The sequence below is a fragment of the Peromyscus californicus genome, unplaced genomic scaffold, assembly GCF_007827085.1.
Source record: "Peromyscus californicus insignis strain IS unplaced genomic scaffold, ASM782708v3 Scaffold_8__1_contigs__length_139910024, whole genome shotgun sequence".
NCBI classification, from domain to species: domain Eukaryota; kingdom Metazoa; phylum Chordata; class Mammalia; order Rodentia; family Cricetidae; genus Peromyscus; species Peromyscus californicus.
The window spans coordinates 90916634-90933274 of NW_026294606.1; the positions used below are offsets into that span (position 1 = coordinate 90916634).

Here is a 16641-nt window from a genome sequence, read left to right on the forward strand (position 1 = left end):
TGGGCGCAATTCCAGAGCTGGGCCTCCAGGGTCCGCCTTTCACCTGCCTGTAGGACAGACAGTGGATCAGGAGTGAATGAATTACCCAATGAGGGAATTAAGGATCCCTCCCCATCCCCCCCAATCAGCTCTTGCTCTAGAGCCCAGTGCGACTGTAGATAGCCAGACTACAAAGTCAACAGTGATTCCCAGTCTGCCCCTGTCCAAATGAAATGCTTCCTTCCTTCCAATTCCTCCCATTCCAAATCCACAGAGCAAACGCCGGGGCAGTGGCCGGCCTTGTCAGCCTGGCTTATCAGACTTGCTGAGTTAACTTATCCTCCTGGGGGTGAGGGAGCTCTGTAAGAGCTCTGCAGCCCAGCTCACTGGTAGAGGCGAAGGAGGAGAGGAGAAAAAGAAGATTCAAGAGAAGATGGAAGAGAAAAGGAAGAAGGGTAGAAACGGTGGAGGAGGAGGAAGGAGGCCTTAGGGAGGAGGGAGAAGGGACTTGGGGTGGGATAAACAGGATAGATGAGAAGAGGGGAGAACAAGGAAGAGGCAGAGAGAAGAGAGGGAGGACAACGGGGTGAGGGGAGGAGAGGATGGGAGGAAAAGAGAGGGAAGGAGGAGGGAGAGCAAGATTGGAGAACATAGAAAGTGGTGGAAGAAGAGAGGGACTGGGGCCCACAGAGTGGGGAGGGAAGGAGGAGGAGGAGGAGGAAGGGAGGATGAAGAGGAAGAGCCCCTCCTCCAATCTTCCGCGGAGTTGCGCAATTCACCCAGGCTAGGATTGGCCTCTGGATGTGCGAGACACCCCGCCCCCGGCCCTCGTGACCAATGGCGACGGAGGGGCGTGGCCTTCCTGGGACTAGAGTCCCCGCGCGCGATCAGGCTCGGCATCAGCCGCAGGCGCCTCTCTGAGCAAGCGAGCTAGTTGATCTGAGTTGCCGTCATCCACCCCCCAGCTCGCTCTCAGCGCCCGCTCGACCCTCGCAGTCAGTCAGGGGCGCGCTCACTGGCTCCGGCAGTGTCCTCGCGGCGGCCATGGCCACGAAGATCGACAAGGAGGCGTGTCGCGCGGCGTACAACCTAGTGCGGGACGACGGCTCGGCAGTCATCTGGTGAGCAACGCCGCGGGGCCAGGGGATGCCCGTAGTGACTTGCTTCGTGCCGCCCGCCGCTGCCGCTCACCTCTGTTTCTTTTCTTCCTCCAACCCAAAAGGGTGACTTTCAGATACGATGGCGCCACCATTGTCCCAGGCGATCAGGGAGCGGATTACCAGCAATTCATCCAGCAGTGCACAGGTAGGGTGACCAGAGACCTTTTGGGAGAGGGTGGGCACCCTGGGCACCGAGGTGTTGGGCATCCAAGCAGCAACAGATCTAGGCTGTTTTTTGTTTGTTGGTTTTTGCCTTTTTTTTTTTTTAATTTGAGGCAGGGTCTCACTATGTATCCAGGGTGACCTCCAACTGGCTATCCTCCTGCCGCAAGCGTCTAGTACTGGTATTGTAGGCGTGCACAGCCATGCCAGGCTCTGATCTGAGCTTCCTAAAGTCCAGTGTGTGTCCCTCACCCCTCACCCCCTTTGGACATCACCAGAGGCAGAAGTGACCGGTGCAATTCTTCCCCTGGCAGTATCAGAGAGCTTCTTCCACCCCCGGTGGTTCACTGGGTTTCCAGGTCAGATCGGGCAGTTCCAACTCCAGTGTCCAGCCCTATCCACCACCCTCTCTGATTGGTCAGTGAACAATAACAAGGAAGCCCCTGGGGTCTGCAAGCTAAAGGCAGAACCCAGGGCCCCACCCTCCTTTCTCCTTCCATCTTTGTCCGTATCTGCTTCTTTACAAGCCTTTAATTTGAAGAGTACAGAGCCACATGCTAAGAGCAGCTGCCTGATGTTGCTATAGGAGGTCTGGAGAAAGTGAAGCTGACTTGGGAGATCGGAGTGGCCAGTTTCTTTTGGAGTGAATGGCCATTGACTGGGGTGGGGCATGGGGGAAGCTCTGGGAGCTGAAGTGCCCCGTGGCTTGGTGTGAAGGAATCATGCAGATGTGTGGCGTACTAAAAGCATCACACGGGAAACCTAAGGTTTGTATGTGTTCTAAGCTTCCCTGGGTGTGTGGCCCATGACGGAACACATGGTCTGAGTGGCCACAGCCCCTTGGAGAAGCAGAACACTGAGTACACAGTAATTCCATCTTTTAAGGAGCTGGTGGGCAGTACAGCTCAGTATTCTGCAAACAGAGGCAGGAGGATGGAGAGTTGGAGGCCAGCCTGGGCTGTGCACCCCCCCGCCCCCCCAGGTGGGGAAGAGCCTTTAATGAGTTTGGAAGTAGGAGATCCTGGGTCCTAGTGTCCCCTATTGTGTTTAGCTTTGGAACTAACTTCAGACAAAGGCAGGCCACTTGGAAGCTAGGGCGTGGACTCCCAGCAGATGGCTGTGGGTTTGAATCCCACTGGGGCTGCTTCCCAGCTGGGTGGGTTGGGGACAGGTCCCTGTGGGGGCCACAGTTCCTCACCTGTCATCTCTTAGTGCTGTTGAGGGATTGAATGATCTCAGGTGTGCAAGTGTTCAGTACGGTGCTTGTCAGACTCTGGTGACATACAAACAAACAAAAAAAACAAGCCAAGATCATGTGACTTCTTTCCTTAACAGTTTTCTTTTTTCCTTATTCCTTTTTTTTAGTACTGAGTATGGAACATAATGTATGGAACATACCCTACCATTGAGGCACATCTCAGCCTTTTAAAGATTAAAGCATTTTATTTTGAGACAAGTTTCCACTCAGTAGTCCAGGCAGGCCTTGAACTTGCTATCTTCCTACATCTGCTTCCTGGTTTGTGCCACCTGGCTCCTGAATTGCTTTCTGGCTTCAAACTTGCTATGTAGCTGAGCCTGGCCTGGAACTGCTGATCCTCCTGCCTCTGGCTCCTAAGTGCTGGGATTGTAGGCGTGCGTCACCATGCCTGACTGCATAACTTTCTTAATTGAATCATCTTTTGTATTTGGTTCATCTCAAAGGGCATTTACTTTGTGCCGGGTGGTACTAAGATTTGTGTGCGACCGTGTGTTCATGTGTAAGTGTTCTCCTGGCTAAAATGTCTCCTGGGAGTTGCTGCTAGACCCTGTATTCATTGCTTTTGTAAATAATTCACTTAAAACATCACCGGTGTAAAGTGCAACTCAGCACTGCTGTGGAGTCAGTGTGCAGGCTTCTGGGCTGCTCTGACTGCAGTGAATGCTTCCACAGCGGGGCAAGTGCAGGCTCACGTTCCCCAGAGTTGGTGTACCATCAGCAGGCTTGGTCTCAGTCTGGGGCTGGGTGCTGCAGGCCCACTTACCTCCTCACAAAATCCAGCTTTTCCTTCCTCACCCAGAGCCCACCCTCAGCCATCTTGCCTGACTATTTTCTCCACCAAGCTGGAGAAGGTGACAGAGGAAGACCAAGCATCCTGCTGGTAGATTTCTAACTGGTGTTCCCGGCTGTTGGGACATCCGGCCTGGATGCTGCTTGGGGGACACTTCCTTCCTCTGGCGGGCTGTGGCTTTCTGCTTAGGTCTCCCTACGCTCACCCTCTACAGGGATGGGATGGCAAACGTCTGGCGGATGAGCTAAAAATGCTCTGCAGGCTGCTTGTTGGTCCTTGTGAATGGGCTGTGGGATCTGAGGCTCGTCTGCTGCAGCTGCAGTCTGTTTTTTCTTCCCAGCCATCTGGTGGACAGTGTACAGATGGTTCTGCTTGCCACGTCTGCTCTCTGTCCCTCCCCTGCTGAGCTCTCCTGAGTCAGGGACCCCACCCTCAGCATTCCTACTTGTAATCACCTTACCTGACCTGTGTGTCAGCCATGCTTCCTGTGGGCTGACTCCTGAGGATTGCAAATCAAGACCCAGAGAGGTTAAGTGACTTACCTGCCGTCACACAGGTAGGAAGAACAGAGCTGGGACTGGACTCTGGATCCCATTGCTCTTGGCCCTGAGGAAGTGGTTTCTGGTCTTGTTCCTTGTGGGATGGTTTGCAGATTAGAAGGTCGTGTTTACTTACTGTGATGTAGGGAGAGCCCTAAGTCCCCGTCAGCTGCCCTGGCAGGCCCCAGAAGAAAGGCCTTAGTCTTGTTTCCAAGCACCTCAGAGGTGTGCAGAGTACAACCCTGCCTTTCTTATGGAATTATTCTTCTTAATAACTACATAATAATGAATTACAGAATGACTATAAATATTAGTTAATGAAGTTACTTTCACTCCTGTAACTTCCATCCTGAGACTCTCAGTGGGTGCCTATCCCAGCACACAGTGAGTCCACCCACATCCTGCCTTGTGATGGCCTCCTGTGGCACTAACCTTAGCCTGGGTCTGTTTGCAGTAGCTGCTCAATCCGTGGGGAGAAGTGGTTGCCATGGTGCTGAGGGGTTCAAGCTGCGCCAATGTTCTGGGTTCAGATTCATGTTCCTGAAGCAGGCAAGCTGCCCATCTGGTGACCCTTCTGCCACAGTGGAATCAGTAGGAGTGTATGCTTAGGGTGTAGTAAGTTCTTCAGATGCCAGTGAATAGGACTGGTGTTTTGTTTGGGGATGGAGGTCATGCAGAAGTGGGGTATATGCTGAGAGCAGCAGAAAGGTGAGGACCAACAGATAGGGGAAGCAGCTGAGCTGGGCTAGGGACTTCGGGGATCCCCGAGAGCCATGTGGAACCAGGCAGCATCATGGCTCCGTTCACAGAGGTGGAGGGACCACTTGCCAGAGAGGATGCGCCATCCACGTGGCAACTGTAGAAGGGGCTCATAGGTCTGGTATGGGTGGCAATGCAGAGGCTCCAGCTGTCTGGAGTCACATTTTGATTTTGTTCTGTACAGACAGCCCAAGAGTCTTCGTGTGTGTGTGTGTGTGTGTGTGTGTGTGTGTGTGCAGTCAGTGTCAATGTTTCCTTGATCACTTGCAAGCATGCGCGTGCCATGGTGCACATGTGGGGGTCCGTGGACAGTTTGCGGGAGTCTCCTTCTGCCACCGGGGTTCCGGGAATCAAACTCAGGCCGCCAGGTTTGAGAAGGGGCATTGTTCTCTGCTGAGCCATTTTGCTAGTTGCCACCTTGTTTTTTGAGACAGGGTCTTACACTGAACCTGGAGCTCACCCCTAGATGAGCAGTGCACCCCAGCCAGGGCTTACTAGCATGCTACTGTACCCAGCTGGGAATGGTATGAGTGCTGGGAATCCAGACTCAGGTCCTCATGCTTGTGCGGCAAACCCATTATCAACCGGAACACACACACACACACACACACACACACACACACACACACACACACACACTCCCAGCTGCCCAAGATTCTTTTAGAATATTCAGAAACTCAGTGCAAAGAAGAGGTGAAGACATTCAGAAATGTCTTCCTCCTTTCATTTGTGGTCTGTGGGCCCTTCATACTCATTCATTCTGTGCTCCAGTGGCTACTCAGTAGTCTTGTTCTGGGAATCCAGGGGACATGTCACAGTATAGAAATCCCTAAGCCCAGCAGATGTTTCATGGTCTCCCAAGAGGACTGACTGCGTGGCCATGGACCTCGTTTTTTGTCTATATTCTTGAAATATTTCTCCGTATGTATTTTCTGATCCCAAGTGGGACTAACCTGTGGGACCACCCACCTTCCCTGCCGGGGCTGAGCTACTGCTTGTCTTTACTACTTTCTGTGTTTTGTTTTGTTTTTTTTCTCTTTTTCCTGGGGTCCCTTTAAAGCGGCTACATAATATTCTTTCTGTCAATTGCAACATTGTCTAACCAGTCCTCCTGTGTAGACCCAAAGTCTTCCCAGCAAGCCTGTTTTCTTTTGGAAAGCACCCAGGCTTCTGGGAATGCATCCAGGTGTAGATTGGGGAACAGCACAGCTAAAGGTCCAATCTTCGGCTAACTGAAGACTGGTGGTGCTGTGTGACCTTGGGCACGTCTCCCAGATTCTCTGTTTCTGCATCTATGAGATGAGGGTGACTGTGGATGGTAAAGTGATGGGATTCAGAAGCACTGTCGCATAAAGTAGATGCTCAATATGTTTAAAGCTACCTGGCAGTCTTGGGAGGTGCCTGGCCTGGGTAGGTTGAAGGAAACTGGATGTGTAGGGTGGTCCCTGGAAAAAGAGTGTCAACAATGAAGCTTGGTTGGCAGAGGTGCTGAGTGAACGCTAGGGCGGGTGAGACTCCCATGGGGCTCTGACCAGCCCACAGCTACTAGCCTAAGCCTCTTTGACTGAGGATACTGTCCTGCATCTTGTCCTTTGTGGGAGAGGCTTGGAGGGGAAAAGGCTCTTGGATGACATGTGATCCAGACTTGGCCAATCAGAGAAAGCCATCACCACCACACTGATTAGCTCTGGGCTGGGGGCTCACATGACTCCTCAAGCTGATCAGGCTTGCTCCTGGAACTGGAGTTTGGACAGGGCTCTTGGGAAAGAGTCCTTTAATCTTTCTCTGGGATTAAACCTGGAGAGAATAATGAAGGCTTGGAGCTCACAGGACCCATTTGCCTCTGACAGAGAACCTGTGGACAGCTCAGGCAAAGGTCAGGCTTGGAGACCAATTGGCAAGGCTTACACACCCTCGATCCAGCCATGCTTGAAGCTATTTCTACAGATTGTTCACTTCCCTGAGCCATTTGGTTTCTTTTTCTTTCCTTCTGAGATAGGGTCTTAAAACTGTAGTCAAGGTTGATCTGAAATTCACTGTGCAGCTCAGGCTGGCCTTGTAGTCTTAAAATAATCCCCGAGTGCCACGATTAAGTAAGGTATGAGCCACCACGCCTGGTAGATTATTATTTTATTTACCATCAAGGGTGGTGAGTGGCTTGGATACTGTTCAGTCTCCACTGATGTTTCCCCCACATTCTGTTGCTGAGTACATGGGCTTTGTGTCAGCCCTTTGGCTTTATAACTTGCTGAAGTTTGTTCTTGTCCTTGGGTTTGTGGCCATGTTTGCTATCTATCTTCATCATGAGTAGTCAGTGCCCCTCTCTTTAGAACAGCTCCTAATCTTCGCCCTCAGGAGCTGATGCAGCCTTGGCAGCCTTCCCTCTGGTTTCCTGGGTGTTATAAACACCCCCCCAGCCTCCCCTTTGCGGCTTTATTTTCTTTCTTACTTTTTTTTTTTTTTTTACTTTCTCACTGTGAAGCCCTGGATGGCTTGAAACTTGCTGTGTAGACCAGGCTGGCCCAAAGTCATAGCAATCCACCTGCTTTTGTCTGCTGGGATTAAAGGCACAAGCTGCCACCAAGCCCAGCCAGCCTCTTTGTCTTTTTTTTTTTTTTCCACTTTACTTAGCTCTTCTGGTATCACCAGAGACCTCAGTCTTCAGAGAAAAGCCCTGCCCCCTCGCTCCACCCTGCCCCCTCGCTCTGCTCTGTCCCCCACCCTCTGCCCTGCCCCCTCCCTCTGTCTGGCTGGTTGGGGCTTCTTCACTGCTCTTTCTTCCTTCTGCCTCTTCTCTTTCCTGCCTGTCAGTCTGAAAGCCCTCAGGGCTCCACCCTTTATGGTGGCCTTGTCTCACATTTACTGAATAAGGCCTTTGGGCTGACTTGGGCCCTGTTCTTGACCCCATGGCCTGGTCCTCCAGCCGTGGATGAGTTCACTCCACTGTAGCGTTTTTTATGGCTTTTGTCCAGAAGACCCCTGGGCTGGAAATGACCTGGAATGTCCTTCGGGACAGGCTAGCTAGCACACACACACCTCTGGCCTCACTGGTGCCTAGATCCTGGCATACATGGGGTCTTTTCCTGAATGTCTCCCATTTAAAAGGGACTCGGGGTTGGGGATTTAGCTCAGTGGTAGAGCGCTTGCCTAGCAAGCACAAGGCCCTGGGTTTGGTCCTCAGCTCCGGAAGAAAAAACAAATAAATAAAAAAAAAAAAAAGGAACTCAAAACAGCAACAGCAACACTTGTAGGCAGTGTTACCTCCATTTTGCCACCGAAGAGCCTGCCCATTTCCTTCACCATGTCGAGGTGGACAGTGGAAGGTCTGCGTGCCAAAGCACTGCCCCTACAGCCCACCCCTCTCTTCCTTGTGGGTAATCTTCCTGCCTGCTCTGTCTTCCTCCTTTTCACTTTCCAGGAGGGCTTCTATACACTTGTTAAGTCCCGGGGTTAATGTCATCCTTGTCCTAAGGGTGCTGCCCACATATATAGATAGCATTCGTGTGTGCATGTGTGTGTGTGTGTGTGTGTGTGTGAGAGAGAGAGAGAGAGAGAGAGTGTGTGTGTGTGTGTGTGTGTGTGTGTGTGTGTGTGTGTGAGAGAGAGAGAGAGAGAGAGAGAGAGAGAGAGAGAGAGAGAGAGAGAGAGATTGAGAGATTCCCCTGGCAAGGTCCTGAAGAGACTTCACGTCTTGGGACTTGGTGATGTTCATCTTGGTGATGCTCATGGTAGTCAGGCCCTGAGCTCTTGCCCTGGGAGTGTGTTATTCCCCTGACTGGCCTGAGTCATGGCTTCTCCTTTAAGTGCTGGCTCTCCAGCCTTCTGTGTCCACTTCAAGACGGAAACCCATGCTTCCTGGCCTCCAATCTCTAGTCCGTGTGAGCTGTGTGACCTTGGCGAGTCCCCTAGCTTCTCTGTGTGCCCAGTCTAGCCCTGTAGCCTCAGCCACCTTCTGTCCACCCAGACTTCTCAGTCTTCTCACTGTTTTACATTAGGTGGGTGCAGGCCAGGGGTTTGGGGGGGCAGGGTAGACTCAGGAAGTGGGGAACTAGGGTGTGGGTTGGGGTGGGGCAGAAGGGAGGGGAAGCGGGAAAGGGAACTTGAGCTGGCTGGTGAGGGTACAGGTGCCCAAAATGGCATTCTGCTGGGACCCTTGAGGATCTGTTAGGAAGCTGGGGCACACTACCACCAGTTTATGTCCCCCCTTCATTGGTTGAGGGGTGTCTTCAGACCTTAGGGCTGCATGGCCCTAGGCTGCATCTTTGTGTAGTCAGGCAGTCATAGATTTCATAGGCAGGCCATAAGCAGAGCAGCCCAGTGTTCTGGAGGCCAACACTCCTCGGAGTGTGAGGCAATACCCAACCAAGGCCATGCCCACATGCACCCTCTTATCCCTGCTAGGATCTGAGCCTGGGGCAGGACCCTGGTCTGTTTCACACTGCTGTATTGGGACCATACGAGACTGCATGGACAGCACCACACCCCACAATTGCGTTGGTGGTCCCCAGCCACATCTGAGGGCTGAGCCTGCACAGGAAGTCCCACTGTCCCTTTCTGAAGTGATAGCCTAGTAACCAGTGCAGAGCAAATGGCCCCTGTCAATGTCCCTGACCATATGACTGCTTTGGCCCTGTGCCAGGCATCTTCCTGCAACCCTGTGTCCCAGAGTGCCTCTCCCACTGATTTTCAGAGTTGGCTGGCGGCCTCAGGGCATCAGTCCCCAGAGGCCTGTTTCCGAGAGTGGGATTTTATATTGCCTTTTAATATTTATGTCATCGCTGCATTTTGGAATTAACTTGCAATAGATCTGGCGTGGGGGGCAGTACTGAGGATTGAACCCAGAGGCTTGTGCGTGCAGGGAAGGGCGACCGTGGAGCCGCAGCCCCAGCCCTCCTCCCGCAGCCCCAGCCCTCCTCCTGCAGCCCCAGCCCTCCTCCTGCAGCCCCAGCCCTCCTCCTCTCTTCCTCTTTTCGCTTTGAAATAGAGTCTTGCCAAGTTGCCCAGGATGCTTTTGAAGTTAGACTCCTGCCTCAGCCTTCCTAGGAACTGGGTTGACAGGCCTGTCCTAGGGGTCCCGGCTTGTTTATTATTCATTTTTATGGAGGCAGGGTCTGGGCAGCCCTGGCTGACCTGGGACCCATTGTCCTGCACCACTTCTAGGCCCTGAGAGTGTTCCCAGCTTTGCTGGGCTCCCGTGGGTCCTCCTGCACTTACTGTTGTATGATTTTTGTCTTCTGTTGTTTCTGCTCGTCCTTGCCAACCATGAGCAAGTCGATAGTATTAATAAGAACAGTGGCTAATGGGGACCTTCCTGCGCCCTTGGCTTCGTCCTCTTCTTTCCCCTTCAAAGCCAGCAGGGTCTGCCTAGTTCTTTCTCATGCCAGCTCCTGGTCCTGACTCTCCTCCCTCCCTTGTCTCCATTTAGGACCTAGTGGTAGCATTTTGCTAAGCCAGTACCCCAGGGTCATCCCTCTTCCAAGTTACATTGGTAGAGTCCCCTTTGCTATGTGAGGTCACCGACACAGGTTCTGGGGGTCAGAACACTGGTGTCAGGAGGACAAGAAAGTAAACAAAATAAAGCTTAAATTGTAAAGAAAGAGGGGAGCCCTCCCCCGCAGATGGCAAAGGATAGTGATAAAGTGAGGTCATGTTGGGAAGTGGTAGGACCCAGCCCAAGCAGCCCAGGCCATAATGGGGTGCTGGGGTCCTCTGGCTGAACACCCTTAAGATGTCCCTGTGGCCTGCTGGTCCCCAGGGTGGGTTCTGCCTGTCCAGAGACCTGTATCCCCCAGGACCGGCTGCTCTGCGGCTTCAGGTGCATCCTCCAGTACCCAGCCTATCTCACCTTCCCTGCCCGTCCGTCTTCACTCTGCAGTCTCTGTTGGTGCCCTGTGGTTGCCATGGTTACCGTTGGTGTTCTTGTCTTCGTTACCATCTTACTAACTCCTTCCTTCCCTCCTTTTTTTTTTTAAAGCATAGTTTCTCCATGGCGCACAGGCTGGCCTGAAGGCCACAATCCTCCTGCCTCAGCCACTGGAGTGTTGTAATGACAAGGTATGAGCCTTTGTGCTGAGCTTGTCCAGCCACTTGCAAAACTTGCTGTGTGTCAGGCCAGCCCAAGGGCTTGTTCCTGTCACCTGAGTCCACTGAGGACAGCAGACGAGAGCAGCCGAGCTGTCCTGTGTGCTCTTGCTTGGTGATACATGAAGGAGGCATGCCTCCCACCTCACAGCCTCCCCCAGGCCAGCAGCCATACGTGTGTGTGTGTGTGTGTGTGTGTGTGTGTGTGTGTGTGTGCGCGCGCGCGCGCGTGCTTCCGTCTCTCCGCACCCCTTGGTCTGAGGGCAGTGTGCAGATGCTGTCAGCTGCTAGGTGGCCCCTGAGCTCTCTCTGCACCTCCTGCTTGTTCTCTGGGGATAAAGTCACACTGACAGTACCCAGGGGGACTGGCACCTCCCACTGCACTGAACAGTTGACACTCAGGACTGAAAGCTCTCGAGACCACAGAAGTGACTGTTTAATGCTCTTACTGAGAGCGTGCCATGTGCCAGACACCAGCTGGGCGCTAGGATTAATAAGGACACGATGTAGCCTTCCAGGCTGTGGCTCTGTTGGTAGAGGGCTTGACTAGGGTGCAAGAGACCCTGGGTTCAGTTCTCATTGCTGCACAAACCAGACAGAGTGGCACATGGTGTAATCCAGTCATTCACTCACTTGGAGGTAGCAGCAGGACAATCATGAGTTCAAGGTCATCCTTGACTATACAGTTCCAAGGCTAGCCTGGGCTACATGAGACCTTCTCTAGACCAACTTAGCTTTTAAGATTTGGATCAAGCCTGGCGGTGGTGGCGCACGCCTTTAATCCCAGCACTCGGGAGGCAGAGCCAGGCGGATCTCTGTGAGTTCGAGGCCACCCTGGGCTACCAAGTGAGTTCCAGGAAAGGCGCAAAGCTACACAGAGAAACCCTGTCTCGAAAAACCAAAAAAAAAAAAAAAAAAAAAGATTTGGATCAAATCCGATCCCATCCATGAGGCCTTCCTTGATCACAGTCCCCAGAAAGAGCTAATTCCTTTTTTCTTCGATGTTCCAATAACACTCAAACATCTGTTCGGGTCTTAGTGTCGTTGTACTCATAGTTTGCTTGACTGTTTTTCGAGGGTAGGGATTGTGTCTTCTTCAGTAGTCTCCAAATCACAGGTTGGCTGTGTGCTTGTCTAATGACTGACTTAGCAAAACTACAAAGAGCAAATCCAAGACTACAGATCGGTGCTTGCCCTGGCTGCTAGTGCTCCAGCAGTCACACCCTACACCCCATACTGGCCCTAGGGTGTCTTGCTCAGATGCTCTTCAGCACTTTATCTTCCATTTAAGGCCGAGGGAGATAACTGATTAGGGTAAACACCTGTGCTTTGTTCTGGGGAAGGCTGGGGCTCAAGTGGTGTAATTTGGGTCTCCGGGTCAGCTTGTTCCCTGGGGCTCCGTCTTCCGTTTCCACTCTGCACTTTCTTGTGTTCTTTGTCCCGCTGGGAAAACCAGGTCACTGGTGCTTGATGAGAACCCAGTTAGCCAGGGGATGGTTTGGGCTGGGGTGGGATGAGGGAGGGGCTGCTGCAGGGGGGGCGGGGGGGGGGGGGCCCACACAGTGTATGCCATGTGATCACAGATACAAAAGTCTACATACAGATGCCTGTGAGATCACACCAGAGACCCAGTCTCCTGTCCTCCAAGAAAACAAGCCCCTGTAGACAGAGCCTTCAGTTCTGGGCTTATATGGATTGAGCTCAGCCTTGCTCACCCCTAGGCATGCCTCTACCACTGAGCCACATCCTAGCCCTGTTTTTACTTCTCATTTTCAAATAAAATCCCATTAAATCGACCAGATGGGCCCTGAACTTGTAATCCTCCTACCTCAGCCTCCTGAGAAGCTAGGGATGTAGCTCCGTTGGTGGGATAATTGCCAAGCATGCTCAAAGCTTTGGTTTCACTCCCAGCACCATATAAACTACATGTCTTAATCCTGGGACTCAGGAGGTAGAGGCAGGAAGGTCAGAAGTTCAAGGTCATCCTAGGCTACACGTGAGTTTGAGGCCAACCAGGGCTACATGAGACCCTGTCTTTAAAAGTGTGTGTGTGTGTGTGTGTGTGTGTGTGTGTGTGTGCGTGTGTGTTTGGGACCAGAGGGTGCTAGTGCATTTGTTTTGTCCTGGATAACCAGGGGCAGCTGTGTGGTCATGAACAGAGAGGCCGTTTGTTACCTAGCATTTTCCTTGCAATTTCAAGTCAGCCTGAAGCTCCCACCTTTTGGCCTCATCCATTCATCTATCCATCCATCCATCCATTCATTCATTCATTCATTCATTCATTCATTCATTCATTCATTCATTTTCTGTGCTAGGGATAGAGTATATCTATACTTTATACATACATATATATTACACTATACTCACAAAGTATGATGCGGGCCGAGGGGAAGAGAGAGATGTGCCCTCAGTAGTACAGCTTCTGTCATATAAATGTGGGCTCTGCCAGCCTCTTTCCCCTGTGATGGAAAAAGATCTTCATCCCCTTTGGGGCTGTGCCCTCTGCATGGCCCTACAGGAGCCAGGATGCAATGCCTATGTCCAGCCGCCTCTGGGCTTTGGCAGGATGTCAAAACTCTTTCTGCTTCCTCCCAGCTTCCTGGAGTTGCAGCCCTCCCTTCCAGCCTGAAGCCCTCTCCTCCAGCCTGCATCCCCACACTCCCCTACCCCCCACCCCACCCTGACAGCAGCCTCCTTCCCTCCAGCCTGCACCCCACCCCCACCCCGACTGCAGCCTCCTCCCCTCCAGTCTGCAGCCTCCTCCCCTTGGGAAGATGACTGCTCAGCTCTTTGGTGTGGGGGTGGTTTCCCCTTTCTGAGCTTTGTTTGCACAACTTCGCAGGCTGTGAGGAAGGTCAGGAGTTGTGTGAGCTGATCTGGGCTCCGGGCCGTGTCCTGCTCTCTTTCTCCTTTTGTCTTGCTCCGAAGTTCAGCTTCAGGGCAGAAATAGCAAAAGCCACTCTCTTCTCTACTTTCTGTTGGCCCACAGTTCATTTATACACTGCCTGTGCCGTCCCTGGCACGGGGACATAAGAACTGGACAGATGGTTCTCATGTTTAAAAGATGCCAGGTCTGGTAGGTCACTCCTGTAATGACGGCACTGGGGCAAGTTGGAGGCTAGCTTGGGCTGTGTAGTGAGTTCCAGGCTAGCCCTGGCTAAAGAGTGAGGAGGCTCTTGATCAAAAGATCGAGACGTTTTCAGAGCCTCTTCCGTGGGCAGCTTTGATCTTGCTCATTCATATTTCTGCTTATTCTACACACAGTGTGTGTGTGCTGCTTGACGAGGGGAGTCGCTGAGTGGTCGGGAGTGGCATGTGGCAGCTCCTTGGTCCCGAAGCCTCAGGGCAGGCTTTGGCAAGAAGGCAGGGCCTTGGTCAGTGTGGATGCAGTGTTGGGGGGACTCAGTGGTGCGAGGTGGAGGGAGAAGGGATGACTCACAACCCAAGAATCCACTGGGGTTTCGAATTTGGGTGGGAGGAGAGATCAATGTGCACCGTCAGCGGTTCCGGTCAGCAGTTCCGGTCAGCGTGGTGAGGACCTACGCTGGTAGTTCTTCGGGAGACGTCCCCGAAGCAAAGCCTGTCCTAGTGGCTTTGTAGATTACAGAAATTCTGACTTCCCCATCCCCCTTTCTGGTCACTCCCTCCTAGTTGTCTGTTCCTCCCACATCCCCGTTGCTGTCCCTGCCCAGCATCCTCTGCCTGAACTCCAGCTGGCTCTCTTCTTTACTCCTGCTAGGGACTCCCTCCACGCCTCATCCTCATCATCACCTCATCCTCCTCATCGCCTAAATCCTCCCCTCTTCCGACCCGAAGGGAGACTGAAAGGGCGGGCGCAGGTGGGGAGAGGGCACATTTGGTGACAGAGCAGGAGAATGGTGGTGGAGGCTGTCAGGAGGAGAAGGAACATGAGAAGAAAGCAGGCAGACGCGGAAGTGCCCTGGCCGAGCACCCCTCAGACAGTGCCCTGGGTCAGGCAGCGCACTGAGCGGTTCCACCAGCCCCCCACTTTGTTTCTGGGCTGCTCAGTAGCTGGAGGCCTGGAGCTTTGCAAGCAGGAGCTTGCACTGGCTGCTCCCTCAGCCCATGAGGAGATGCAGGTCAAGGTTTTCGGGGTAGAGTCTTGTCTGTGGCTTTCACGAGAAAAGCTCACTGTATCTGAGGAGGCTGTCACAGTTCCTGGATTGGAGATGGAGCGTCCTGTGCAGTCACCCTGGGCCTGGCACACAGAGGGAGGGCACAGAGCTGTGTCAGCCCTCCAGCGTGGGCCTGGCCTCCTCATCTTACACTCGGCGACGTTCCCCATGAGATGGGACTAAAGTGGATTTGTTATACATGCCGCAGTCGTTGCGATGAAGGCTTCTTGATGCGTTAGGTGAGCAGAGCAGGGAGGTTGTCTGAAGCGCCTGGACTCCTTGTGACATTGCTCAGAGGCCCCTTGTTTCCTGCCGTGGCTTTTGAGGGGGTTGGGGGGAGGGTGAGTCTCAGGGACAGTCCTGTCACCTTGGGTGGCTATGTCTCTGATCCTGCAGAGGGTCATGTGGAAAAGGGGGGGGACCAAGACCCTTCCTTCAGGGAGGCCTGCCCTGATCACTTCCTTAGAATGGGGTGGGGGTGACAGGAGGAAGGGGTGGGGCTGAACTCTGAGTACTTCCGCTTTCCCTCACTGGAGCTCTCTTGTCCAGCTTCTGTCCCTCTAGCTGCAGCGTCCTGTCCCTGTGCTGGAGCCCCTCCATCCTCACCTTACCTTATTCTTTCCATAGTGGCGCTTGAGCTTTGGCCCAGCACGGTCACCCCAGGGGCCTGTTCAAGCTCAACTCCTGAGCCTCCCCCCAAAGTTTCCAGATCAGCAGAGCACATGGCCTTGGGGGTCCTGTGTGTCGAAAGACTAGGACCGTGCATTGATTGAGAACCGTGGTTCTAGACTTCAGCAGGGAAGCAACTTCTAATGCCTTCCCACCCAAGTCTCACTGGGGACAGAGTATCACTGAGGGGATGGCAGCAGGCCCAGGTGCCAGCCTTCTGGCTGGTGTGCCACCTTAGCATGTGTGTGTACACACATGTGCACACATGGAGAAGTTCTTCCTGCTCTCCTGTGCTCCCATTCTCCTGTGTGAGGAATGTGTCGCTTAGGGTGTGTGCTCTGATAACTTTTTGTTTTATTTTGTTTTTTGGGTTTTTTGAGACAGGGTTTCTCCGTGTAATTCTGGTTCCTGTCCTGGATCTTGCTCTGTAGACCACCAGGCTGGCCTTGAACTCACAGAGATCCACCTGGCTCTGCCTCCCCAGTGCTGGGATTAAAGGCGTGTGCACCACCACCTCCCGGCAGCCCTCCTGTTTTGAGAAAGGAGTGGAAATGGATTTCACAAAAGGGCCTCCTGCTCTCCCAAGCTGCCAGAGTGGCAGTGGCAGCCCAGGGCTTTGAAGCAGTGGTAAAATGCTGCTGAGACCCACAGGCCTTCTGTCGGCCCTCAGCTGACATCCTGTCTGGCCAGGTCTCTAGTGTCCAGCATTGGTAAGTGCAAGGTCACTCCGGATTTCTGAAAATGTGCCTGTCAGCAGTCTTCTGGAGCAAACTATGGCTAGATAAGCACTCAGCCGGTCACTCCATATGTGGCCTTCCTCCCCCCATGATTATTTAAATGAAGTCAGTATGGGGTTCTGGAAGGTTCCCAGTGCCTTTAGGGGTGTGTGTGGCTTACTTTCTGTGCACGGGCTAGTCCTTAGAACACAAGATTTACTGGGTGATTGCCAGTGGCTCTTCAAAGGACATCAAGGGGCTGGCAAGATGGCTCAATGGATAAAGGTGATTGCCACACAAGTCTGACAACCCAAGTTCAATCCCCAGAACCTACATAAAGGTGGAAGGAGGGAACTGACTCCTTGGATTTATCCTCTGACCTCCATATACAT

At 52.9% G+C, this 16641-nt stretch overlaps 1 protein-coding gene across 1 annotated transcript in view; it reads left to right on the forward strand.

Moving 5' to 3' along the window:
* The first annotated feature begins 847 nt into the window (after positions 1 to 847).
* Cotl1 (coactosin like F-actin binding protein 1) overlaps positions 848 to 16641 on the forward strand; it is a 33357-nt gene continuing 17563 nt past the window's right edge. The window contains exons 1-2 of the mRNA XM_052728401.1: positions 848 to 1100; positions 1202 to 1284. Of these exons, the coding sequence (XP_052584361.1) occupies positions 1024 to 1100; positions 1202 to 1284 (160 nt within the window). The 5' untranslated portion in view covers positions 848 to 1023. The remainder of the gene's footprint in view (positions 1101 to 1201; positions 1285 to 16641) is intronic.